The sequence below is a fragment of the Poecilia mexicana genome, unplaced genomic scaffold, assembly GCF_051168715.1.
Source record: "Poecilia mexicana isolate PSO_F unplaced genomic scaffold, ASM5116871v1 scaffold_13, whole genome shotgun sequence".
Lineage (NCBI taxonomy): Eukaryota > Metazoa > Chordata > Actinopteri > Cyprinodontiformes > Poeciliidae > Poecilia > Poecilia mexicana.
This window is the reverse complement of record NW_028263382.1, coordinates 724,771-752,044: the sequence shown is the minus strand read 5'-3', so window position 1 is coordinate 752,044 and position 27,274 is coordinate 724,771. Positions and strand designations below refer to the sequence as shown.

Below are 27,274 nucleotides of genomic sequence, written 5' to 3'. Positions count from 1 at the left end.
TCCTGAAGAAAGAGGAAGTTTCCAGCCTGCAGTGATTAAAAATAGTTCAGAGTGCTCATTTCAGGGCATTAAAGGTTTAAGGAATAAAATCTAAACAAAGATTCTGTGCGTTTGAAGGACAACGGACAGTTCTGCTTTGCTTCTATTCTGAAAAGAGGACTTTGCTCCGCCAGGACAGAGACTCTGACCAAGGACATCTGAAGATTTCAGCTACCGAGATCAATTGCCACTGGGTGTGAGTTGAACTGCCCCCCAAATAGCCTCGCTTAGCTAAACTGGTGACACAGGATAGGGATAGAAATGAGAATAGGTTATGATTGATTTTAATTTGAATTTATTGTTTTAGTACAAGTTTGTAATCTCTGAAAGTAAATCTGCTCGTCATTTACCCCTGCTAAAGCTTGCTTAATAAATTACATACTAAAATTACCAATGGAACTTGTGGACATTGAGATTAATTGAGTCGTTTGATCATTGTAGTTTTCCCTGATTACAGTAAAACTGTCACGATCCGTGTTTCTGTGTGTTTGTTTTTGAGTTTTTCTGTGTAGTCCTGTTCCGTGAGTCTGTCTCTGCGTCTTCCCCGTTGATTGTATCCCAGGTGTGTCTCATTCCCAAATTACCCCGTGTGTATTTAAACCCACCTGTTGTCTGTGTTCCTCGTCGGGTCCTTGTCAATTGCTGTCTTGTGTTGCTGTCTGTTAGGTCGAAGCTCTCCAGTGGAACTGCTAAGTCCTGGTTAGCCTAGCTCGCAATTTCAGTCTTTGTCAGTGCTACCTGTATTAGCTGTTTGCTTCTCTGCCGTGCTGCCTGTTTTCCGGACTGTGAGCTCATCATTAAACTCCTCATCATCACTATAACCTGGGTCTCGGCGTCTCTCCTCACCACCTACCACACCATTTTATGACAGAAGGACCCGACCAAAACCGAAGAGGAACGCCATCATCATGGACCCAGTAAACACCCCAGCAGCTCCACCCGCTTAACCATTCCTTAAATCATCGGACATTTACAACATCGAATACGAGGAGGATTTCAGTTGTCTGTTCAACATGATCCATAACGACCCGTTCATGCTGGACCTTATTCAAGAAATGCACGAAGAATTCCTCACAAAGAAAGTATTCACCTCACCGTTCAGAGCTCCGTCACTCTCATCGTTCACGCCACCTCCACCAGTTCCTGCCTCCTCTCCAGCCGCCACCGTCAGACCGTCTCCTATCGCCACAGTCCCCGTGGTGATGGGGTTCCAAGTAGCCAGGCTGGCGCCTGGGCAGCAAGCGGCAAGGCTAGTGGCGTGGCCCGCTCCAGAGTTTCCTGCGTTCGCTGCTGACGTGCAGCTGCCCGCTCCAGAGTTTCCTGCGTTCGCTGCTGACGTGCAGCCGCCCGCTCCAGTTTCCTGCGTTCGCTGCTGACGTGCAGCCGCCCGCTCCAGAGTTTCCTGCGTTTGCTGCTGACGTGCATCCGCCCACTCCAGAGCTCCCCGAGTCCTCTGCCGGTGCGCAGCCCCCCGAGCTCCCCGAGTCTGCTGCCGGAGCGCAGCCCCCCGAGCTCCCCGAGTCTGCTGCCGGAGCGCAGCCCCCCGAGCTCCCCGAGTCTGCTGCCGGAGTGCAGGCCCCCCGAGTCTCGGGCTCCAGAGCCTTCAACCGGCCGTCCTGCCGGCGCTCCAGAGTTTCCTTCTCCGTCCGAGCCTCCTGCCAGCCGGCCCCTCTGCCGGCCATCCAGGACCGGCAGCCGGCCCTACGGGCCCAAGAGCCTCCTGCTGTGGTGGCGGCAGCGACCGCCTGACCCGCTTCCTCGTCTGCGCTTGCTGCGCCGGCGGCAGGGACCGCCGGACCCTCCTCCACGTCTCTGCTTCCTGCGCCAGCGACACCCGCCGGACCCGCCTGCAGGACGTCACCTCCTGTGTCGCCGCCCACCGCGGCCCAAGCTCCGCTTCCTGCGTTGCTGCCCACCGCGGCCCAAGCTCCGCTTCCTGCGTCGCCGCCCACCGCGGCCCAAGCTCCGCTTCCTGCGTCGCCGCCCACCGGACCGTCCACGTGAGCTCCACCTCCTGTGCCGTGGGCGGCCCCCGGACTGTTTCTCTGTGTTTTAGTTTCCTGTGTGGATTTAGTTTTTTCTGGACTCTGGCCCTCCTGCCGTCATCCCTCCGCCCGCCCTGTTGGGTTGTTTTTTGTTTTTGACTGTTTTCTGGACTCTTGCCCTCCTGCCGTCGCCCCTCCGCCCACCCTGTTGGGTCGTTTTGGTTTTGGACTTTTCTGTTTGGGCGTCTGGTAGCCGCCCCTTGAGGAGGGGGTACTGTCACGATCCGTGTTTCTGTGTGTTTGTTTTTGAGTTTTTCTGTGTAGTCCTGTTCCGTGAGTCTGTCTCTGCGTCTTCCCCGTTGATTGTTTCCCAGGTGTGTCTCATTCCCTTAATTACCCCATGTGTATTTAAACCCACCTGTTGTCTGTGTTCCTCGTCAGGTCCTTGTCAATTGATGTCTTGTGTTGCTGTCTGTTAGGTCGAAGCTCTCCAGTGGAACTACTAAGTCCTGGTTAGCCTAGCTCGCAATTTCAGTCTTTGTCAGTGCTACCGGTATTAGCTGTTTGCTTCTCTGCCGTGCTGCCTGTTTTCTGGACTGTGAGCTCATCATTAAACTCCTCATCATCACTATAACCTGGGTCTCGGCGTCTCTCCTCACCACCTACCACACCATTTTATGACAAAAACTAGCATACATGATTCTAGAGATGTGGTGGCTTCGTACTTTCCTTTGGTGAGTGTTAAAATAATGACCCTGGGACTTAAATCTAAGTCACTAAATCTAATCTAGCCGTTAACAAGTGCCGTTATTTTCAGGAAAAGAGCTACTGTTAACAGGAGTGGTTGTTGAAGCTATGCAGCTGTGAGGGCTACTCAGCTGACTGTTTCTCAACTGAAAAGGGTCATAACTTCTGGATTCGTAGGTAGTTAGAGCTAGACTAGTCTTTTCCGCCGCCAGTTTAAATAGAATATCTCCTATAAACCTATTCTAGGGTAAGACCCGGGTTTCAGAGATTTTCCGGACCTGTTAGACAGAGAACTGGTCAGTAGTCAGTCGGAGGTGAGATAAGGGTGGGGCTGACTATTGCGTAATAACAAACACTACCTGTCACATTCAACAGGCTGCGTTAAGCTCCCAGTCGGGGAAAACCCCTGATTTAGATCGGAGCGGCCACGACGATCTAAATCACACTGCAGGATGATCGGTTACGAAATCACCAGCGACAATCTTAGATCAGCCAACGATCTAAGATTATCTTAAGGGGAACATGGGGGCAAAAAATCGTGCAGTGTGAACTACTGCATTAGATAGTCGGATGTGCCCATCTTTTCTATTTAAATCTAGTGATTACTGAAGAGCAATATAGTATACAGACTTCATAATCTCCACTCTTTTGGTTGAATGCAATATTTATTTCCACTTTGGCTTCATGTTGTTTACTTTTTATTCAAGTATGTTTTTTGTTAATGGAGACTGAGAATCCATTTTATTCTTGTTTTTGGTTGTTTTGTTTATTTAGTTTATCAGTTCCAGTGTTATGTGTTCTTTTGAAAATAAAGTGTATCTATCTATGGCAGGAAATAGTGTTCACTATTAGTCATTTCCATTAAATCAGTGTCAAAAGGTATTGAAACAATATTATCGTTTATCGCAATAATTTTTTAGACAATTAATCGCTCAGCAAAATTTGTTATTGTGACAGGCCTAGTTGTGACAGTATGGTATGAGAGGTAATCTGTGAAAAATCTATTTCCTCTGCTTTCTCCCAGTGCTAGAAACAACCAGTCAGTGGCAGGAGAATTTTAGTGCTGTCAATCACAATCTCAAGTGGTGCTACTCATTCTTCCTCCTCCTTGATTTGTGCCATGATGCAGCTAGCATAGCACAGAGCTGTGCAGATTCAAACTGTGAATGCTCAGTTTAGTTAGCATAGCTACCAATGACGGCAGATAAACGGTTTCTTGTAATGATAGGTTGTTTCTCCACCATTAGCACATTTAGCAGTAAGTGAATGAGGCTAACTGATAGTGCTAAGAGCGTCCCACTAGTTCTGATTGGTTGTTTTTGGTCAGAACGGTGCATTACTTTAACCAGTAATAGTAATTCAGGAAGGAGATGGAGGAGATTGATTGTTTTCACAGATTATCTGTCTCATAACAAACTGTTACGACATTGTAACAGCTTTAACAAATATGGAGAAAACATATTTTTATTAAAGTTATGTACTGCAGCTTGAATAAAATGCAACTATATAGCATTTTTGAGAAGACTGGATTGCTTTATATGTAGCTGCACATTGCTTTTGACTGTTGCTCGTCGGGAGAGACATTTCAGTAATCTAAAACTAAGAAAAAATGTAAGCAACCTAATTGCATACTGGATGTGGGCTGTTGGATGTTAAATTCATGAATAGTAAATATTGTGCTAATTATCAGTATTGAACCAAAGAAAGCAAAGCAGATGCAAGCCTTTAAAATTGTGGCGCTTTTTATGGGTCAAATAGACTCAAAAAATTGTAACAGCAGCTGCGCGGGGGGGCCAAACACATTTTTTGTCAGGGGGCCCACAATTCCTAGCAGCGCCCCTGGTCATTAGTATTGAACACATTAAGAAAAGTATATTCAAAAAGGGATCTCATCACTTCCAGTTCAGCTGAACTTTTAACCCTTTGACAGTGATCAAAGGGTTAAAGCAGTGGTCTCCAAACTACGGCCCGTGGGCCAGATCCGGCCCACCTCCACATTTGGTCCGGCCCCCTGAACAATACCAGAGAGCATTTAGATTTTTTTTCATATACCGTATTTTCCGGACTATAAGCTACTACTTTTTTCCTAAGCTTTGAACCTTGCGGCTTATAGCCCAGTGTGGCTTATATGTGGATTTTTCTTCAACCACCAAGGGGCTCTTTAGCAGGAAGTGAAGCAGGAAGTCAAAATTGGAAATAAAAGAAGAAAGCGCCCATTAAAACGAAATTAGGTTTTAATAGGGAATTGAAATTTGAGAATGTTGTTGATCAGTTAAATAGCATTGAGGGGAAAAAGAAGATGTTTTGGTTGTTTAAATAATACTGGGATCATTATGAGAATTTGAGGTATAGATATTAGGATCCGATAGATGGCAGTAGTACAACAATAATGGATGCAAGCTGCCGTTGAAATCTAAAGAAGAAGAAGAAAGCGCCCATTTTCATTTAGCACATGCTAGTAGCAGACACGAAGGATCAGCACTTTTACTGTTACAGTTACCGTTAGGAAACTTACGTAATCAGTTCAGTTAAATCTAATCTTGGCAACTTTTTCTTTTTCAACCGTAATAAATGTGATATTCAATTGACCTGTTATGACTCAAATTTTGAGTGTCCGCCCTCCTCTGCTGCGTGCTGCTGCATCGTTGTGGAAAACCTAGAGCGGCAGAGATATCTACGGTTTATAGCCCGGTGTGGCTTATTTGTGTATGTTTACTGTTTTTTTTTTAACTCTGGGGTTGCAGCTTATAGTCCATAAAATATGGTATTTATTTCATAAATAGTGTTATTTCCTGAATTTAGTCTGTGAAGAACCCAGAGAGGGTTATTTGATTATTATTTATTTCATTAATAGTGTTATTATTTATTTCCTGACTTTTGTTCTGTGAAGAATCCAGAGTGGGTCATTTGATTGTGCTTTCTGGAAAACAATAAATTTTTACATTTAGGCACTCCTGCAATCGTCACACTTTTTCTGTTACAAACTGACTCCGGCCCGCCACCAGAGAAGGGAAAAGTTATGTGGCCCTCACAGGAAAAACTTTGGGGACCCCTGGGTTAAAAAGGTTACCAAGAAGTCAGTGAAACTGTATTTTTTCTGAATGATTTGTGTAATGTATTGACATATAATATGTGTACATTGTCCCAGTTACCCATGGTGGGCAACAGCAGAGTCACTGACGTGGGAATGAAGAAAATACATCAAATGTGGGAAAAGCCACAACAAAATCAGCAGGTGAGAAATCAGCTCGACTAACTCCCATGGTAAACCAGCCAGTCAAAAATCGAAAAGCCAATCTTCCAATCCGCATGTACCCATTATACGGTCATGTTATTTGCAACATTCTTTGGTGTGGTGGTTGTTACATAAAGTTAGATTTTTTATGTCTCAGTTACATGTTTGCAAAATCAAATGTATAAAAATTACAAAAGTTGTAAGAAGATATTTAACAGAATTGACCTAATTATATTAGAACTGAAACGATAGGTTGGATAAATTGTGATGAATCGATTATTGAAATAATTGTCAACTAATTTAGTAATTCATTAATTATTAAATGGATTACACAAACTCTAAAAAAGGCCATTTGCTGAAGCAACAGCACACTAAGAGCATTAATTAAGCCAAACCGTTACAAATATATATACATTTTGCATTAAAAGCTTAAATGCAAAAGATTAATAAGATTAAACTTTTTTTCCTGTAAATGTGTTCTAACCAGAACTTGTCAAATGGCAGTTTTAGCTGATTCAAATTCTCTAAAAATAAATTTCCTATTGAGCATCTTTTGCTATCCAATTATTACTTGTTTAATCAAAAAAAAATACCACCAGATCAATCCTACTCTGTACTGATGGTAAGTCTCACAGAAAAGACTGAGCTTTTCACATGTTGATGTTTTTTTAGCTGTAGATGGATCGTTTGCTACAAATTATCAAGTGTTTAAGGAAAGCTGTTATTGGATTTTAGCTAACAAAAGGTTTATTTTCTCATTTAAAAATCTCTTTATATATTTATAATATTGTATTTAAAAAGGCTTCAGTGGGCAAATGGAAAATCAGAAGAATGTGCCAAAGTGTTTATCTAATTAATCAATAGAACAATTGATTAATAAACTAATCCTTAGTTGCAGTCTTACACGATATTAACAACCAACTAATCATGGAGGTTCCTTAAATCTAATGATAAATTAAATACAGTTTAAAATGTCGACTTATACAGAAGCTCCCTAAATCATCAACATACTGTCTGCCATCTTGGTAAGAAAATCTTAATTCAATTAATTAAAAGTTCTACAAGAGAAAATAGGATCAGCTAAATTTGGTAGCAGCAGGTCAGAGTTTCGGACCACATTTCTAATTCCCCAAGTCCCTGATAGTTTGATCAGACCTAGCCTTCTCCTCACTGCTGGGCTCAGCTTCAGGCAGCACACAGACAGGCAGGCAAAGCTGTGGGGGGTGAGAGGCTAGGTAGGGGAAGGAGGGAAAGCGAAAGAGGACACGGAGAGGTGGGCGGAGGACGAGGGAGGTGGGGAGGGAAGGGTCTGAAGCTTGAGTGAGGTCTAAGGGGTGGGGATGGGGCAGCAGGTTTGGTGGTGTGTTAAGGTGATAAAAACCTTTCAAGACATTAGGGTCTGTGAGGTTCCGCGAGCAGATCATTGAGATCATAGCATGGAGTCTATCTTCCTCTTCCTCATCGTCATCCAGCGACGGTGCGCGGCTGCCCGTGGTGTGGTGGTAGTTTATAGTGACTGCTTACACCAGCGAAACAACAGAGAATGGAATTAGAAAAGGGTTGCCCTACAAGCCTCGGAAAGAAACGACCTGACTTTACAGTAGCAAGCCATACACCTCAAACAGAAATAAGTGTTAGCAACAGAAAGAACGGCTTTACTTCATGAGCACGTCTGCCCTGGTGATGTTTTACAGATAAGATGGTGTCAAGTGGTTACTCACTAGCATCGTATCGGTATCCTGGGTAGACGATGCGAAAGACGTAGTCAGCAGCTGTCTGCTCCTCACCGTTCCTGTCCTGCTCCATGAGGCGTGCTGCGCTGCTCCTCTTCCGCAACTTAGGGAACACTTTTCCCTTCAAGACACAAGCAGACTTCAATATCAGACTTAAGATACTGGGTTCTCCTCACTGCGAGCCAGATGGTTTGGAATAGGCTAGAAAATCTACGCAATTATTGACTTTTATTCTTCCACTGCTAAATCCCAGGCTAAGGTTAGTTCTCAGGCTCTTCTCCTGTGGAACCAGCTCCCAGTTTAAGAGGCAGACACCCAGTCTACTTTTAGAACTAGACTTAAAATGCTCATTTTTGATAAAGCTTATAGTTAGACTGGCCTAGCTTATCCTGGTCTATCTCTGTAGATATGCTGGTATAGGCTTAGGCTACTAGAGGAAAAACTGATCACTTTTTCTCACTTTCTTCCTCTACTCCTCTCCAATTTAACTATTTGCTGTAATTTCAGCTATTAACTTTTTGTTTTCTTTCAGTTATTTTTCTCTCCATAGAAGATACACCAGGTCTGGTGTTCTGATTGACTGCGATTCCTTCCTGGAGGAGGGCATCAGCTGATATAATGCTGCCATCAACTAATCATTCTCCCTCTCCTGCTATTAACTTTTTACTTTAATGGACATCGAAATAATCCTACATCAGTTCATCTGTTTATTCTTGTGTCTCTGCTCTGTTTTCTCAAACCTCTAGTTGGATGTGTCAGATGGCCTACTTCCGGTTCTGCTGGAGGTTTCTTCCTGTTAAAACGGAGTTTTTCCTCTCCACTGTGACTACTTGCATGCTCGGTAAGAAGGATTGATGTAAAGTAAATGACTATATGCAATCTGCTGGGTTTCCTTAGATATAAACATTTTAAACTATTTTGGAGAATTACTGTACTGTTTGATAACTAGGATCAACTGAAATGTATGTGTGACTGAATTAAGTTGATTGTTTTTGTAAAGTGCCTGGAGACAACATTTGTTGTGAATAGGGCTGTTGTAAACGAATATTTTAGTAATCGAGTAATCTATCGATTATTCTTACGATTAATCGAGTAATCGGATAAAAAAAATTATAAAATGAAATATTGGTAAATCTGGCATAATACCGGTGTTACTATCAGATATCAATATCAGTCCAATTTTTCATATTTGAGCATCCCTAACAGTTGCTTTTTTGTAGTTTAGAAAACTAACCTGTAACAATAATAGCTCACTTTCTAAGTTAACCAGAAGAAAAGTTATAGAAAAATCTGAAATTATATTGAATTTAATAACAAAGAGGCAGGCTCACAAATATGCTTATAAAAAATGTCTACAATCCAGCTTTTAGTTTATGTATTCATCTTCAGTGAGTTTAATAGATTAATTAAACTCACCTTGCCACCTAACCTGTCACGCTTTGGGTTTGAAAATACGGGAAATGCCGCCTGGAGTGGGAGGAGAGGGCGAATGAACAAACGTAAGATGGGGTGGAGGGGAGGAAATAGACCAGCGGACTGACGAACCGTTAGACCGGGGGACGAACACGGGGGGAAGCAATACGGGATATTTACGACACCTTCACTGGTCACACTCAGAAACTCATCTACCAGCCATGTACGATGCGCTCCGCCACCCGTTTCTTCAGACCGGGATATGAAATTTATTGTGCGGTTCGTCGGTAAAGCTACATTTACACGGTAAGCATCAGCTAATCAGCCGCCCGCCCTGCTCAGTCTATCCGCTCACCTCAGCGCTCTTCCCGCCGTTCGCTTTCAACCAGCAGCCCCGGAGGAGAAATGCTGCCGTACTCCAGGCATTCCCCCAGTCATTTTAAGGATGCTTATTGGTTCCCCAAAAACGATAAAAAGTCGGGCATTATCATCAATCAATAAAATCCCCACGGGTCAATCTTGAAGATTGGACTTTATGCCGCTGAGACTTAGCTTTTGTCAACAACTCAGAGACGGAAGTGAGAGCTCCGCGCAACGCAAATGAAGTCCCGGCCGGAACACGGTGCGCTAACTAATAAAACATAAATTAACGAAGCTTCGAGGCAGGTAAATTTTCCTCGAGGAATTTCAGTAATCGAGGTACTCGAATCATTCGAGGAATCGTTTCAGCCCTAGTTGTGAACTGGCACTATATAAATTAAATGAACTGACTAGTTAATAATTGTTGTTACCTTGCCTTTCTGGGACCAGAGGGGAGGTTCCAGTTGACCTCGTGGTAGAAGTCCAGTTTCCAGACAGGAGAGGAAGGCCAGGAGGTGACCGCCGGGGGGAAAGTGCAATGGCGGCCTCTGGATCCCATCCTGACTGACGAGTACCAGCGTCCCACCACAATCAGCTGCATCATGGAAATAAAAAGTTCATACAGAAAAACATAAGATGAACTATAGAGTGGGTTGTGTAGCACAGTTTTTCTCTGTTTCTGTGAGAGGCAAATAAGCATTCACCAAATATAAAAGCCAGATTTTAAAGCTGCAGCAATTTGCACCTTAAGAGATTAATAGTCCAATCAGGCGACAGCATTTAAAACACTATTATCTCATGCTGCAGTTCAAAAATAACTCTCAATGTGTATACTTACGCCGTTGGTGACAGTGGATGCAAACAATCTGGCGCAGAGGAACAGTCAGTGCATAGTCCCAATAAATACTGAAAGTGAAAAAAAAATTTCAGGTTCAGAGGCAGTCATTTTAGCTCAGATAAGTTCCAACATGTCACTAAATGCTTCTCTTTCCTAAGAGCTGTGATTTCTGAGTTTGGTCCAACCTTTTCTCCAGGTCGCAGTCCCCCAGCGTACCATTGATGAGCTGGTTAGGTGTCCACTTTAGTGTGAGGTTATCCCCAGCTTGATGGAGTGACAAATAGCCCCGTAACACCTCCATGTCCTTTTTCTACCATTTCAGATGGAAGAAAGAGAGCTTAAGTGTTGAGATCAAAGTTCAAAATTTAGGGGGGAATACTGAGGTGCTTTGTCAAAAGTTTAGTTTTTTAACAGAGTGCTGTAAAATAGTCGCCCCATTAAGAATTCCTCCTGTTTTTCATTTTTTGTCACATTTAAATATTTCAAATCATCCTATTAATTTTTACATCAGGCAATCATAAACTGAGGAAATAAAATGTTAGTTTTTAAAGGGGCTGTAATGTATATTTTCCAGCCACATAGTGACATTTAAAAGCATAATTAAGTAACTACATGTTAACTTCAGTTGTTAAAAAAATGCTGTATATGTTAAATATGACTTAAAAAATTGACTTATTGAAATTGAGTCTCTGTCTTTAAACACTCCTGCTCTTTCTGAGGCGTCTTCAGGAAGTCATCACAGCCTGGGTCCTCTATTTATCCTGCAACAACATTTTTACCAGTGTTTCACTGAGAAGTAGCTTCTATAGTGAGCTCAATTCCACCAGGTGTTTGCTAATTGCTGCTGGCTAGTCTGAAGGAACTGAGTGGGGAAATTGCGCTCTGTGAGGCAGAAGCCTGGAAACTGCAGGCCTGAGGAGGACTTGCACCCACATATTATACATAGCAGAATGGTTGCCTTGGAGATTAAAGGATTTCTCAAACAGGCCTGAAAGGATCAAAGCAACACTTCAGGTATGTTTTTGATCATGGAATGACATCATAACATGATGTAAAGCTCAAAAAAGCATACATAACACTGCCTCTTTAAGCAATTAAATAAGCCAGTCTGAGACCTGACTACAGCGGGACCTGTGGAATCTGCCGAGAGCCAATGTATTATTAATGTGTGTAATATTATTAATGTATTACACACGTTAATAATTAGAGATGTGCCGATAAGGTTTTTTTTTCAAGAGGGCCGATCACGGCTGACCACCGATACAGATCACACAATTATTATTATTTTTAATCATAAGCACTACCGGTTACATTATGTGGAAAAAGGAACCATGAATTCACCTTAATTTAGATAAAAACTTGTTTTTAGTAACTTTTTCCAAGAAAAAAAAAAAAAAAAAAACAGGCATTGTGCAAATTGTACTGCTATCGGTAATACTGACTGAAAACATGAAAGCTCTGAAGAGGCTAAATAATGCAAAACGTCAAAAAAAAAAAAACTCAACGTTGCCAAAAAATTAAAGTATAAAACTTAACGTTCAAAGGCAAATACAGGTTCCATTACAATAAACAATCCTGAGTTACAGAATGAAAACTTCCTGATAGCATGGCAAGCTGATTACTGCTAGTTCTGCAGAGCGGAGTAATTATGCAGAACAGGGAGTATATCGATAATTTTTTCAGAGATTATCTGTCTCATGTTAGGACAGCGAAAGTTTTAATACGTGTGTAAAATTTATCTTTTTTAAGTTATATGCTGCAGCTTTAAACACAGGTTCGGTGTGAGAGTCATTAACAGGTGGAGCAGAAGCGGCGCTCCGTCTGTGAAATATTACTACCTGTAGCGCGTAGCAGCGGTTCAACAACGAGAAAAGAACCAGCGTCTTACACCGCTAGCTCGAAGTCTTAAATTATTTTACAAGTTACGGTGTTTGTTTAGCTTTCTGACCATCATGCTAATCCGGGTGAGTGTTTGTAGCTGTGCGCTGTTTTACCTGCTATCTGATCGCTCCATATGTCTTTTTTTTTTTTTTACTGCAGTGAGCCTCGATATAGCCAAACTCCGACAAGTATGTCATTGTTTTTATGCCATATTAGATTCGTCGCGTTGATGCATTTTGACGAGCTTCACCCCGAGGTAATTTTCAGCCGCAACACGCAAACTTCCCCATTCATTCAGTGCGTTATAGTTCCACACAACATCCCTTAGCAGGCACGTGCAGAGAGGGAGGGGGGGCTTGAGGATCTGCCCCTTCTGCTCCTTACCTCCTAGTGCCCTTTTGATCTTTTTTTTTTTTTTTTTTTTTTTTTTGGTATTATTATTTCTTAAGCCTCTTTTGACACATAATAACATGTACTAAAATTATTTGTTTTTTTGTTGGGTTCTTTTGTACAACATAATAAGCCCTCCGGTCACCTTGTTACCTTTGACCTTTTGCCCGTGACGCATAACGCAGTTGCCTCTCGCAGTGAAATAAGGCGGCTAACTACGGAGCTCAACTTAGCGAACATTCCAGATTACAGAACAGTTTTTGGTGAATAAAAAAAAACGTTTCTGGTGAATAAAATGGAGTAGACTTCCTACTTGTCAGATGATGGAAAACGTTGAATGTATCGTTTCTGCTTTAGCATGGAGTAGCGGTTTAAGCAGAGAGGTAATGAAATACAACAATACAACAGACACTGACAGGCCTCTGCGTCTGCCTTTCTCTGAAGAACTACTGAGTAGGAGGAGACAGCCAGGTGAGGAAAAACTGTTCTTAATATTCAATATTTTTATCATACAGAGATTAGGCTGCTGTTGGGCAATTGCCCAACAAAAGCAATATTAGCTAGCTGCTAGCAAACGACCTTGCTAGCAAAGCTAGATAACTAAAAAGCTTCTTCCCTGTATTGTTAATAATAAGTCATTCTTCAGTATCGCTTATGCAGTAGGGGCACATCTCCATCCAAAACCGATCATCTCCATGGATATATGTCTTCTAATTTCCTTTGCTGCATAATGTACATTGCATTTATTCTAGTGTTAGGTAAATGTATCTTGAAGGAGAATAGCACTTAAATAAAAGTCCAACAAGGATATTAATTTAGAATTAAAAATAACTCATCCTGAATTACCATGATAGATATAATGTATGTAATAAAAGCCTGTCATTAATGAAGGGGATAAAACTCAATCCAGACTTTAAGTTTAGGGTCTGGTTCGCAGAGTATGAAGTTACTTTTTTTTTTTTCCCAATTATACAATGAAAAAAAAAACTGACCTCAGTTAAGTAAAATAAAATTGTAATTAAAGCTTTTGGAATTGTAATGATTTCTTTTTTAAAAACAAAACATTTTGTTTAAAAAACTTCTTTTTAAATTAAATAACTCATTTTTGTCTCGTGAACTTAAAAAGTTATTTGCCAAACATAAACTTTTATTTGCACACATCAGAAATTTTTTGTTGCGATTTTAGGCCCTCATGTGAGAATCACAAGCAAAACTTTGAGTCACAAACAAAAACTTAGGATAGTAAGAAAAGATTTATGACATGCACAAATAAGTTTGTTTTGTAAAAAGAAATTTCACTTCATGAGACAAAAATGTGTGATTTTAATTTTAAAAAAAGTTTTTAAGCAAAACTCAGTAGGCTTTTCTCATGCTGACATGCATTAACAATTCAACTTTTGATTTTTTTTTTTTCTTCTTCTTTTTTCCTTTTTTCTGCAGTTCCACGTTAAAGTTTGATGCAGCTCTGCTTTCCTGAATGGACCATCTTCATCTCCACTGCAAGTGTAGCAAACCAAGCAACTCTTTTTTATAGATTACAGTCACTAAAAGGTTGCATTGTGTCCTTGTTTATATTTTTAATAGTGTAATTCTGTAAAGACAAAATATGTCTGGTGGTTTAGCTCTGCTTTACATATCTTGCTAAATTGCGGGTTTGAATATTGCAATACTTTCCTATAACAAAATAGACCTGCAGAAAAAAATTACTAATAAAATATCTTACATATGCATAGTTGTATGCTTTATATAGAGCTGTTCCTTAGCTTTGATTGTATATCTCACAATTTTGTAATTTATCATTGTTTATTAAACTCTGAAAGCTGTGTGGCTTTGTTAATAGTCTGTCCTAGAATGCGGTTAGATGTGCCCTTTTGTTTTTTGTTGAGCACCTGCCCCTTTAGTGGTCTCTGCACGGCCCTGTCCCTTAGGATTTGTTGCTGCACGTTTGCGCAATGTGAAGGAAAGAGGAGACCAGCTGCACAGGCAGGCTGCGAAATGAGATGCAGGTGATCAGTTTGTGTGATCGGCAACAAGAGACCGTGATTGGCGATCATCGATCATACACTTTTTCACGGAAATCGGCCGATTATGATCAGTGGCCGATCAATCGGCACACCTCTATTAATAATACATTGGCTCTGATTATGGCATTATTTCAATAAGATCATTTAGAAATGATGGAAGACTTGGACCAATGCACAAATTCTTCTACAGCACTACACAAAGATTCTGAATAGGGTTAAGGTCTCTGTGGTGACAATTCCATGGTAAAATGATTTCTCATGCTCCTTCAACCACTTTTACACATCTTGAGCCACTAAGATTCTGGAATAATTATATTTTAATATGCCTATGCCACTAGAGAAGCTGATGGAATTACCAGGCTGTTCTGGATATTCAGCTAATCAGATGACTGGAGCACATTTTGTCATTTTGTTGTGCTCCATCTTGTTAACTTTTTTTTTTTTTTTTTAACCACAGAATGTGTTTGGAACATAGTTTAAAAAATTAGGAGCTACTCACTGTAATCACAGTGAAAATAAGACGGCAATCCTCACCTGGAGTTCATATTTAGAAATTGCAAACATCTGTATGGAGACCAAGACTTTTTGCACATAAAACAAACAAACAAACAAACAAAAAAACATGGCTCACAAAGCTAGCAAAGCTGAGGAAGTCTAGCAAAGCTGAGGAAGCTTTGCTAGACTGAGGAAGACATCACCCTCCAGTTGCAGAGGATCACTAAAGAAAACATGGTAACACTTTATCTGTGGGTGCATGCATAAGACTGACATGACACCATCATAAACATGACATAACACCTGTCATGAACATGAAGAGTCTTTATGAATGTTTGACTGTTGTCATGATGTGTCATTCGGTAATAATGACACTTTTAATGCAAAGTTGTTTTAAAAGTTGCAATAAAAGTCCATTAAAAGTGCCATATCAGTCTTATGCATACCCCTTCAAATAAAGATTTAACTAAAACATTCATAAAAACTACCAAAAGCACAGAAACTGTGCAGGGCTGAATACATCTGCATGGACCCATGTAGATCCCATGCAGTTCAATATGTAAAACAAGTTTTCACAGTTTGTTTTGAAACACAATTTATTTTAATATAAGATGAGTTTTTTTTTTTTGGTCTATTTGATTTATTTGATTTGTATTTGTAAAAATATTTGTACCAACACCAAACTGATAGGTAAATGAGTGGCAGAGTCGTACCGGTTGCACCAGGACGTTGTTTTTTCCGTACAGCAGGTGTGTTCTGGAGTTCTGATGAAGGGACTCCACATACTCTCTCGCAGATGCAGCAAACCTGTCTTCTGACATGCTCCCACTGGACTGCCTCTTACGGATCTGATAAAAGATGTTCACCCTTTATTTACAACAGGATGTCTCTTTAACAGCAAATATCCTCAGATTTGATCTAAATCCTCCTACAGACTCACCCCCAGAGCTGGTCGACGGCCAGATGACACATCTAGGCTGCGGTGGGCCCCGTGGATACGGTGGCGCTGAACCAGCTCATTGGCTGATGGGTCCGTCCAGAAATGATCGGAAGTTTTCAGCTTAGTGTACTCCAGGGCACAGGGCCCCACTGCAGATACAGAATACAAGCAGAAAACGCACGTAACAGGAATTTGTTCAGTTTAAACCTTCCAAAATATGGGAAGGATGATCAGGAAATGTTAATTTCTCATTAAAGTAGTTGCATAACTATTCTGCACACAAGAACAACTATAGGGTGCAGTTTGTAAAGTTACACTGTAATAAATGTAATTAAGTATTTAGTTTGGAAAAAATATCTAGTTTGAAAATTAAATGTTTAGTTTGGATATTAAATGTATAGTTTGGAAAATAAATATTTTGTCAGGACTCTGGATTTTTGGATTTGGTTTTGCTTTTGTATCTTATTTATCATTATTCTTTAGTTACCTTAGGTTCTGTTATTCTTGTATGCCTGAGTCTATGTCTAGCTTTCTTTAGTGATTGTAGTTAGATTAATTTTATTTAATTCTTCTAGTTATTCCTTATATCATGCTCCCTGTAGTATTTCTAATAATGTTTATTTCTTAGTTATTTCATCACCCTAGGTTCAGTTATTCTTATATGTCTGATTTATGTATACCTTTCTTTAGTAGTTCCAGTTAAGTTATTAAGTCCTTCTAGCTTCCCCCTGTAGTGTTTCTAGCTTTTCTTATCTGGTTACTTTAGGTTGAGTTCTGTTATGTCTGCATCCATACCCATCTTCCTCTAGGAAGATGGGTATGGGTATCCTAGTTAGGATATTTCTTAAGTCCTTCTAGCTTCCCCTCATAGTATTTCTAGTTTTCTTTCTTTTTTTTTTACTTTAGGTTTAGTTAATCTTTTGGTCTGAATCTTTGTCCATCTTTCTTTAGTGATTTTAGTTAGGTTATTTCTTTGTTTTGATCTTCTAGTTATTCTAGCTCTATGTCCCTTAGTTCTTATTGTTGTTAGATCAGCCTTGTTTCTGTTTAGGTTTATTTAAGTTTTTCTTTCATGTCTTTTTCTCTTCTAGTTTATCAGGTTTTCTTTTGTATAAGTATTTTCAGCTCCCTTCTGTCTTCCGCAGTATATGTCCTTAGCTTCCCTGTGCCATCTTCTCCCCGCCCCTCATCTAGCTCCTGTGTCAACTACTCACACCTGCAATCAATCTTCTCATCTAGTTAGGTCCATTGTTCCGTTTGCTACCTCCCAGTATTTAAGCTCCTCTATCTCAGTCACAACTCACCAGTCTGCCTTGTTACCCCGCTCATCACTAGTCACCTGCCTCGTCTCTTCCCGTGTCTTTGTTTTTGGATTTTGTTTTCATGGGCTCATATTTTTGTAAGTTTGATTCTTTGCTTCTTCATTAAATCTTTAAATGAAACTCCATCATGTCACTCGCCTGCTGCTTTTGGGTCCACACCTCAACTACATCATGACATATTTGCTCAGTTAAAAAACTAAATATTTAATTTGGAGCAAAATATTTAGCTTGAAAATAAATATTTAGCTTGTGAACTAAACACTTAGTTTGGAACTATAATATTTATAAATGTATGAATTGCATGGTGAGAATATGACTGAAATATAAACACCCATTTTTTTCTGTGTGACCTTACAAATTTCATAAATAACTGCACACAAAATATGTTTTTCAAGCATTAGTTACTCACCAAGCAAGGCTGCTAAGATGGGCCCAAAGACTGGGTCATGCATTAGAGCTTCCCTTTCATAGTATTTACTGCAGAGATAAAATGAAATGAAAGGACCAGTGTTAGCATGTGTTTTCTGTGTGAAGGGAAGATGTCCTGTAAAGGTACATGAATGATCGCTGGAATTGCAGGAGTTTTTAGAGACTTTGCTTTTACTTAAGTGTGAGCAAATGTAGAAAACTAACAGGCTCAACATGTTTATGAATATAGCTTTCAGATGGGAAAAAAGGAAAGGTTAAAAAAGTATTTAACAAAAAGACTTATTTTATCTAAAATATGTTTGATGTAATACATACATAAAAAGGCTTGTGGTCTGCAGGGCAAAAAAATGACATCCTCCCTATCCCTGAATCTGATATTCTAAAACTATATACTATATTACCAACATATTCAGATTTTTTTTTCAAAACTACTATATTATAAAACCTTGGGCTCAAAATTATGACTAAAAGAGAACACATGCTAAAGTGACAAATCAACTAAATAAGTCTTTGTTTTCTCTCTTTTTTTTTTGCTACAAATATCTTTTTAAGGATCAAGCATTGTTTCTGACATTTTAGCTTTTGGTTTTGGTATGCAGTGTGTGCCTCTATGTGCCATCAAGTTACCAAAACCTTCTGTTGTCCATGAACAAACAGTGCACACATTGTTTGTAGTGGTGAAATTTGTTAGCAGCTCTGGTTGTGGTTGTGGTTCTGGCGTTAAAATTAATGTACAAGTCCCTTATTGAATCCATCCAAATATGTAATATTTCCTCCTGTCACATTTTAACAACAATAAAACACACCATCACTGGATCAGGTCAAAGTTCATCTGTCTCAGCTGTACAATCCCTCTGTCAGGATACCAATCACACAGGAGACTAATTACACTGTAAAACCCAATGGTGCTTCTTACTAATAAGGAGTTAGTTATCTGTACTCATATCAGCTAAGAGTAACTTTTATAAATTGATTTGAGTAGATCCAAAACTAACAGTTTGATTTTCTAAATCATTTACAATAAATAAACATATGCTTATCATTTATTTTGAGTATTGTTTCTTTGAACTGTTTTAAGTTGTGATCACTGACTCAGACCAAAGAAATAAACCCCCTCCTTTTTCTGACGTCATTACTGAGCTTTGCACACAATGCTGAGGTGTTTTCACTGGACTTGTTGGCTGTTGGCCTTTAGAGAAAAGTTTCAACAAAGAATTTTAGCAACTTTAGTGTGAAAATTACAAGGTAGGTGTTTTTTCTTTAATTCTTCTAAATGCTTATATAGAACTTGAAGGTAAATTTATTGGGCTATTTCGCTGATTTGCAGAAAAATGGGCCATGCATGGAGCATGCTAGCGCAGCTGCTGCCTAGCATTGCTTAAAGTTGGCCTAGATAAATTTAGAATACAGTATAGCCGTTGGTGGCTTATTTGGGGAAATAGTTAAATAACTTACTATTTCAAACCTACATAGCACACAACGTCACGGTAAAGTAGAGTTTAATAATTTTAACTATAGATTTTCTAGTCCAAATGTATAAACAGCATGTATGAACATAGATTTTTTTATTTAGGAACCACTTGCATCTCCACTCCACCACGCACTGACTCTGCAGAATATTACTGTTAATGAGCGTGTTTACTCTGCCTCCACATGGTGGTGCAGTGCACATCCATTCATCCATCCATCCATTTTCTACACACCCATGTCCCTAAGTGGGGTCGGGAGGGTTGCTGGTGCCTATCTTCAGCTAACGTTCCGGGCGAGAGGCGGGGTACACCCTGGACAGGTCGCCAGTCTGTCGCAGGGCAACACCGAGACAGACAGGACAAACAACCATGCACACACACACCTAGGGAGAATTTAGAGAAACCAATTAACCTGACAGTCATGTTTTTGGACTGTGGGAGAAGGCTGGAGTACCCACAGAGAACCCATGCATGCACAGGGAGAACATGCAAACACCATCCAGAAGTCAAGTCAAGTCAAGTGTACTTTATTGTCAAAGATCTATATACAGAAGTTTGAAATTGCGTTTCACCAGTCTCCAACGTGCAGTTAAACTAAACATATAAACATATAAATAAGACATTGACAGTAACCCCCCCCCCCACACACACACACACACACCCTGCAATACACTGTGCAATAAGAAGACAATAGGGCAATAAGAAGAATATATAGATGGACAATAAATACACAAACACACACACAGTGCAATAAGAAGACTAACATACTGATGGACAATAATATACACAAAAATAAACACACACATATAGCAGCAGAAGTGCAATCAGTGGACATACAGGTAATGTGAGGTAATGCAGATGTTGTATGCAAAGTACAAAGAGCAAAGTGCAAGTGGTGTGTGAAAGAAATGTTTATGAAATGTTCTCCAGTGTCCTTGAAATGTTCATTTAGTTTACTTCCATGTGTTGATGAGTCTGATGGTTTGTGGAAAGAAGCTGTTTCCCAGTCTGCTTGTGCGACACCGCAAGCTGCAGTAGCGCTTCCTTGATGGTAGTAGGGAGAACAGTTTGTGTGCTGGGTGAGTGGGGTCTCTCATTATGTTCATTGCTCTCTTGGAACAGTGTGAAGTGTATAGGTCCTGACTGGCTGGTCGAGGTGATCTGATGATCTTTTCTGAGGTCCTCACAATCATCTGGAGTGCCTTCTTGTCTATAGCTAGACAGCTGCCATGCCAGACAGAGAGGCTGCTGGTCAAGATGTTGTCAATGGCATCCCTGTAGAAGGTGGTGAGAGCAGATGTGGGGAGGTTGGCTCTTCTTAGCCTCTGCAGGAAGTGGAGTCATGTCTGAGCCTTTTTGACTAGGGAGGTGGTGTTTGTAGTCCATGTGAGGTTATCTGTGATGTGCACTCCAAGGAACTTTGTGCTTTTCACAGACTCCACAGCACTGCCATTGATGATGAGTGGGATGTGAGTTGTTTTTTCTTTCCTGAAGTCCACAGTTATTTCTTTTGTTTTGTTGACATTGAGTAGCAGATTGTTTCTCTCACACCAGTTGATGAGTTGGTGTGCCTCCTCTCTGTACGCTGAGTCATCGTTGTCTCTGATTAGGCCCACCACTGTCGTGTCATCTGCGAATTTGATGATGTGATTCGTTTCAAATCTGGCACTGCAGTCGTGGGTCATCAGCGTGAACAGCAGGGGAGATAGCACACATCCTTGTGGCACCGCAGTTTTTATGATGCTGGTCACAGATGAGTTGTTTCCAACTCTGACTGTCTGCAGTCTGTTAGAAAGGCCAGTAGCCAGTTGCATAGTGAAGTGCTGATGCCTATTGAAGTCAGCTTGTTCACCAGATGTTAGGGGATGACAGTGTTGAACACAGAGCTGAAGTCAATAAACAGCAACCGTGCGTGACTGTTTTTGTTCTCCAAATGAGCCAGGCAGAGGTGAAGTGCTGTTGCTATGGCGTCATCAGTGGAGCGCTTGGGGCAGTAGGCAAATTGATATGGATCCAGAGTAGTAGGGAGTGTGGATGTTAAGTGGGTCTTTGCCAGTCTTTCAAAGCACTTCATCAAGATCGTAGTGAGTGCTATAGGTCTGCAGTCGTTGAGTGATGATGCTGGTGACTTCTTGGGTAATGGTATGATGGTGGTGGCTTTGAAGCTTGGTGGTATGATGGCTTGGCTCGGAGAGATGTCGTAGATGTCTGTGAGGACGTCAGTGAGTGAGTCAGCACAGTCTCTCAGGTATGTTGTCTGGACCTGCAGCTTTCCTGGGGTTCACCTTGAGTAGGGTCCTCCTCAAGTTCATTGGGTCCAGTTGAAGTGTTGTGCTGTCTGGGTTGACTGGAGCTTTTGTAGGTGTTGTAGTGTTAATTTCTTCAAACCAGCTGAAAAAAGTGTTCAGCGAGTTGAGGAAGTCTGTGTTGTCCTCACACGGTGGGGGGGCTGGCTTGTAGTCTGTGACTGACTGGATGCCTTGCCGCAGGCGTCTTGGGTCTTTTGTGACTGTGAAGTGTGAATTGATTTTTTTGTCCATAAGCACGCTTGGCTGCTCTCACACCCTAGTGCAAGTTGGCCCTGGCTGACTTGAGGGCCTCCTTGTCTCCAGACCTGAAGGCAACTTTGTGTGCTCTCAGGAGCTCACGTACCTCCCTGGTGAACCAGGGTTTTTCGTTTGCTCTCACTGTAATCTCCTTGGTGTCCGTTACATCTTCCATTCATTTTGTTATGTATCCAGTTACTGAGTCTGTGTATTTGGTGAGGTTGGCGTCCTGGTTGGTGGTGGCCGCCTCCCTGAAAACAGACCAGTCTGTGTGTTCATAACAGTCCTGTAGTGCTGTTGTAGCGCCCTCTGGCCAGGCCCTGATCTGTTTCACAGCTGGTTTGCTTCTTGTCAACAGAGGTCTGTAGGCTGGAATTAGCATAACAGAGAGATGGTCTGATGAGCCCAGGTGGGGGTGGGGAACTGCTCTGAAAGTCTGCCTGATGTTGGTGTAAACCTGGTCAAGTGTGTTCTCCCCTCTTGTTGCAAAGTTCACACACTTGTGGTAGTGTGGCATTACTGTTTTTAAATTGGCCTGATTAAAATCGCCAGCGGGGTGTGTGTTTTGTGATGTACTTACAGAGCGGTACAGAATGGAGAGTGCTTCCTTTGTGTTCGCGCTGGGGGGGATGTAAACAGCTGTGATGTTGACGGTATTGAATTCTCTCAGAAGGTAAAATGGGCGGCATTTGAGAGTTAAAAATTCAATGTTCTCTGAGCAGTGGCTAGCGATAACTGTAGCGTTTGTACACCAGTTGTTGTTGATGTAAATGCACACACCACCTCCCCGAAATTTACCCATGCTGGCGTGGTTTCGGTCCGCACAGAATGTTGTAAGCCCGGGGCCAGGAGTCAAACCCAGAACCTTCTTGCTGCAAGGCAACAGTGCTACCAACTGCGTGGTGCTTTGCCCACGCAGTGCAAAGCACCTCTTTAATCCCTTCCCAACTAGAATGCAGCAACAGCGTTAAATTGATGTTTCCTCGTAGTTGTCCAACCTAATTTGAAAATGAGCTGTTTTGTAAGTATAATCTTTATAATATTTTTGAAACTTTTGCTATTCAACTTTAGCATTTTTGTTGTAGTAAGAGCCACTTACTACACCCTCCTTTTCATCAAAATATGATGCAATGTTTTTTTCATGTTGACATTTTTTGCTAATTCTCCTCAGATCTACTGCTAATTTCACTGGATTACCAGTTAGCATGGATGTATATCCTCCTCAGCTGATTCGATTTTACACAAAAAAGAAAACAGGAGGAGTTGATGAAAAGATGGACTTCCACTATACTTTTGGCATTATGATTCCCATTGTTATGTATTGTTTAAATATCATTTAAGGTAGTGTTTCTCAATCTTTTTTGGGCCAGTGACCCCTTATCCATTAGCCAGGTCTCTCACCACCCCCATCAAAGAATTTGCAGGCTACTTTGCACTGAATATTATTTTTATTATTAATATTACTATTACTATTGTTGATGTTTGATTTTTATGGTTGTTTCTGGAGTTATCGTCAAAAATAATTTCCCAGAGAACAAAAAAGCAATGCAAATAGAAATTATTTTTACAGGTGTCTAAGAAAAATGCAATGAATCCATCTTAAAATTGGTAGGCCTAACAGCAGCCAATCAGAGTGGAAAAAATATTCTTGTTCTTTGCCATTTTCTAGTTGTTAAATATTACATAAAATGACCAGCCTAATTGGATAGAACTCCAACTACCGTATGTTAATCATAACTCTTCTCTCCAATGTTTCTGTCAGTTTCTGGTGGTGCAGCTCTATGCTGCCTTCAGGAGAATAGGACATCAGAGTATCATTCATAAAATTTCACCCACATGGCATTTACTGTGTAAACCAGAGCTTTCAGTGGAAAAACAAAAGTTCCAAATCCTTTTAATGCTATACAAATATGGGACAGGAACATGGATTATATCTTTATATAAACCTGTCTATTGATTTATAGATTAATAGTTTGTTGCTCCGTTCTAAGTCGCGGTTCTCCTGTTTCAGAGTTTTGCGCAACGTGCACATCGTCTTTTTTATTTATTTTTTTTACCCCATAAGGCGCGGAGCGGTCGGGAGGCGCGTACTGATGGAGCAAAGCAGACTGACGTAAACCTTTTAGCTCCCGTATTCTGATGATTAAAATTCTAAAGTGCTGTGGTGCCACCATTTCATACCAGATCACGCTCCCTATCGAGGTATCACCCATGGAGGGATTTCTTTATTTAAATGGGTTCATTTTTCTGAGGGATACACAGTGAGGGTATCGTGATTTTAGTAATCACATGTTTATAACAGCGATATTTTGTTGTCCTTCCATGAAAGCGGGCAGCATTCAGATGGACATTAAAACACTTTTTAATATAAGTTGCTGCTTTGACATGATCACAGCACTGCCAAAACATATGCACAAAAATTCTCAATAAAACATAAAATATTTGAAAATCAGACACCAGACAAGTGAATCACAGCAACGTCATCAGCCGGTGTAACGCTGAACTGATGCTGTGAAGCTACTAGTAGCAGGAGCGGAGCTGCGCCAAAAGCTAACAAACACTGAGGAGAAGGACAGCTGCCATCGATACAGTTGCAGCCAGGCATGTTTTAATGTTACACAATACAGTTTTAACAAGTTGCTCAAAGTCTAAACTGGTATTGTTGTGCATTTAAGGTGTAAAGTTTACCTTCGAGCAAACGTCCCCAAAAAGAATCCCAGCGCCCCCCCTTTTGTAAAAATTTCCGTCCTCTGAATGCCCGCCGGGGGTCGGTACCTACCCCGATTAGAAACGCCACTTTAAGGACAAAAACCACAAACATACAAAAAGATGCGCACCCCTGGCTGGGCTTCTCGATTACCTTAGAGCGAAATCTTCAGAAATTTTCAAAATATGCAAGGTATGTTATACTTGGAGATTACACTAATTTGCCAATCAGAATTTAAAAAATAGGTCATAATGAAAGAAGTTTAAAATAAACAACAAAAAATGTAAAAGATAGTTGGTGAAGTGTATTTATTTTCATTTTATGTCTTTGTTTGATATGGATATTATTACTCAATAATGTTACACTCTAGGCTGCATTTTAGGATTAAATTGACTCCTATGGAGGTGTAGCAGCTCTGGTGGCTGATATGGATGAAGAGGAGGTTCCTACTAAAGTTCCTTTTTCATCACACCAGGTGTTTGTTGTGCTTGAGTATCTAGTGGACAGACTTATCACCTATGGACTGACACACTGGTTTGTTTGGTTTAATCATCTGAGCTATCCTCTAAATTGCTGTAGATTTTTTGAGTTCATTCATTTATTGTTCATTTAGCATTGCACTATACTGTTTGCATGAATGAATGTTAAAGCCATGTTGTCATTTGCTGATAGTTTTATGTCAATATATCAGAATATTGTGAACAAGTAAAATAATAATTAATCAAACTGCATCTTCTGTGATTGCTATGGCTCATAGTGACAACTAAAATCACTTGCTTTAAAAATGACAACTAAAATCATTTGCTACAGAAATTATTATGTACAGAAATAATTCCATACAGTCTGAATAATTTCTGTCTGTACAATGTCAAAAATTATTCTGACTTTGTACAGTATTCTAATTTATCAATGTACACCTATATAAATATTTCACAAGCATTTAGAAATTTGAATAAAAATACAAATGTGTCAGTATCTTTAAGTTGTCATCTTTAAAAGACCAATTTTTGATATTTGATAATGTTTTTTTAGTCATGATTTATGTTTGAAGCTACAGTTTTGAGTTAAAAACTGACTGAAAAACGTCAGCGTTTGTTGTGTTAATACTACAGCTTTGGTATTAGTAGTGAACTGCAGTTCTGCTTTCAAATGAAGCCCTGTTAAAGGTCAAGTTATTAATCTTATCAATTTAATCTATCTATCTACACATCAAAATCAAAAGTGTTAGATTTCCATTGTTGGTATTGTATGTTAAAAATACAGTGTTAATTCAACACTTGTTTAGTCTAATTCAACGATAGGAGTTTTAGTTTCCCAAAAGAGCTGGTGTTATTCCAGAGAGTTAAATTTAAGCAACTCTGTCTGGTGTCGATTTTGAAATCGACACCAGACAGAGTTGCTCCCACAATTGTAACGTATCTGTGACCTCACGTGTTTGCTGTTTGGGGACAGCAGTATGGAGTCTTGTCTGGAGCTTATTGTAACAAGGTAAGTTCCATGTTAAAAACTAATCAAAAACACGATTATCGTGGTTTTGATTAGTTTTTATGGATGTATTAATTTTAGGTTATAAATTATAAATTATAAATTTGCTTAACGTAAGTTTATTTGTTTGGATAGCTCATGGCCTGTTTTTGAGAAATATGGCTGAAAATAACATGCCCAAAATGAATTTAATGTATCTCAAGAACTACAGAGTTTATTTTAATTGTTTTGGTATCAAAACAAAGGTAAGACCCTAGAGAATATATTATTAAACCACCCTGCCTGTTACTGAGGAAAGTAAATTAATATGATACACAGCAGAAATTAGAAAAAATTATCTATTTCCGCCTAAAAAAACAGTTCAATATATTAAGATTCCTTTTAAAGCATGCAGATGAAATCCAAAACCTGTAGTAAACAACAGTACACAATCTGACCTTTTACTGTGCCAAGTTTCATGAAAAAAAAGTTAATCATGTGAGTTTTAGAGAGGTACTACTTGATAAAAATCTAGGCGGACCTTCCAAATTAGCCATTTTGGCACAATTTGGCACAATTTGTGCCATTTGAACTTTCTCAGGTTTTTTTTCTGTAGGTTCTGTTTCAATCATTTATTCTTATCATAAAATAAATGATTATCTATCATAGATAAGTAATTACATCTAATAATTGTTTTTGGAGGTTCCTTTTAAAAATCCACATAGCATTCATTCATAAAAAGAGAAAAAAATAGACAAATTGTAATAATCTGAAAATGGAACAGATAAACTCACAATAACATTTCAAATAGAATTATATAACAATGAAAATGCAAATAGCAATGAAAACTAATTTGTCAAAATGATATGATCACAGGAAAAAACTAATATATCTCACAATTACATTACAATAACAATGCGCTCTGCGCGTAAAATCATGCAGTTCTCCATTCAGACGTTCAAAATTATGCTGGGCAGTTTCTCGGGAACCCATTGGCCAATTTTGATGATTGACATGTCTTTCGAACCATCAGAGCCAATAGAATCCGAGGGCGTTGACATGCCTCTAGATTTTGTTTATTGTAGCTAGGAGACGGAAGAGGCTCTGGGCAGAGCCGAAAACAATATGAGATGGACTTAGGGAAAATGGATTATCGAACCAAGTGGAAATATTTAGTCTAATAAAGATTATGACCACGAAACAGCAAAGGTAGGACTGAATTTATGCTTTTCGCGTCGTGAAATTAGCTATTTCTTT

The 27,274-nt window shown here is 40.0% G+C and overlaps 1 protein-coding gene across 1 annotated transcript in view; it reads right to left on the bottom strand.

Annotated features, from left to right (window-relative positions):
- Window positions 1-27,274, bottom strand: part of sgsm2 (small G protein signaling modulator 2) — a 182,480-nt gene that overhangs the window by 48,306 nt on the left and 106,900 nt on the right. Inside the window, exons 5-12 of the mRNA XM_088011428.1 lie at window positions 17,812-17,879; window positions 16,081-16,229; window positions 15,854-15,988; window positions 10,536-10,660; window positions 10,351-10,418; window positions 9,944-10,107; window positions 7,728-7,860; window positions 7,388-7,525 (exon numbers count right to left, since the gene is read on the bottom strand). Coding sequence (XP_087867554.1) covers window positions 7,388-7,525; window positions 7,728-7,860; window positions 9,944-10,107; window positions 10,351-10,418; window positions 10,536-10,660; window positions 15,854-15,988; window positions 16,081-16,229; window positions 17,812-17,879 — 980 coding nt within the window. The remainder of the gene's footprint in view (window positions 1-7,387; window positions 7,526-7,727; window positions 7,861-9,943; window positions 10,108-10,350; window positions 10,419-10,535; window positions 10,661-15,853; window positions 15,989-16,080; window positions 16,230-17,811; window positions 17,880-27,274) is intronic.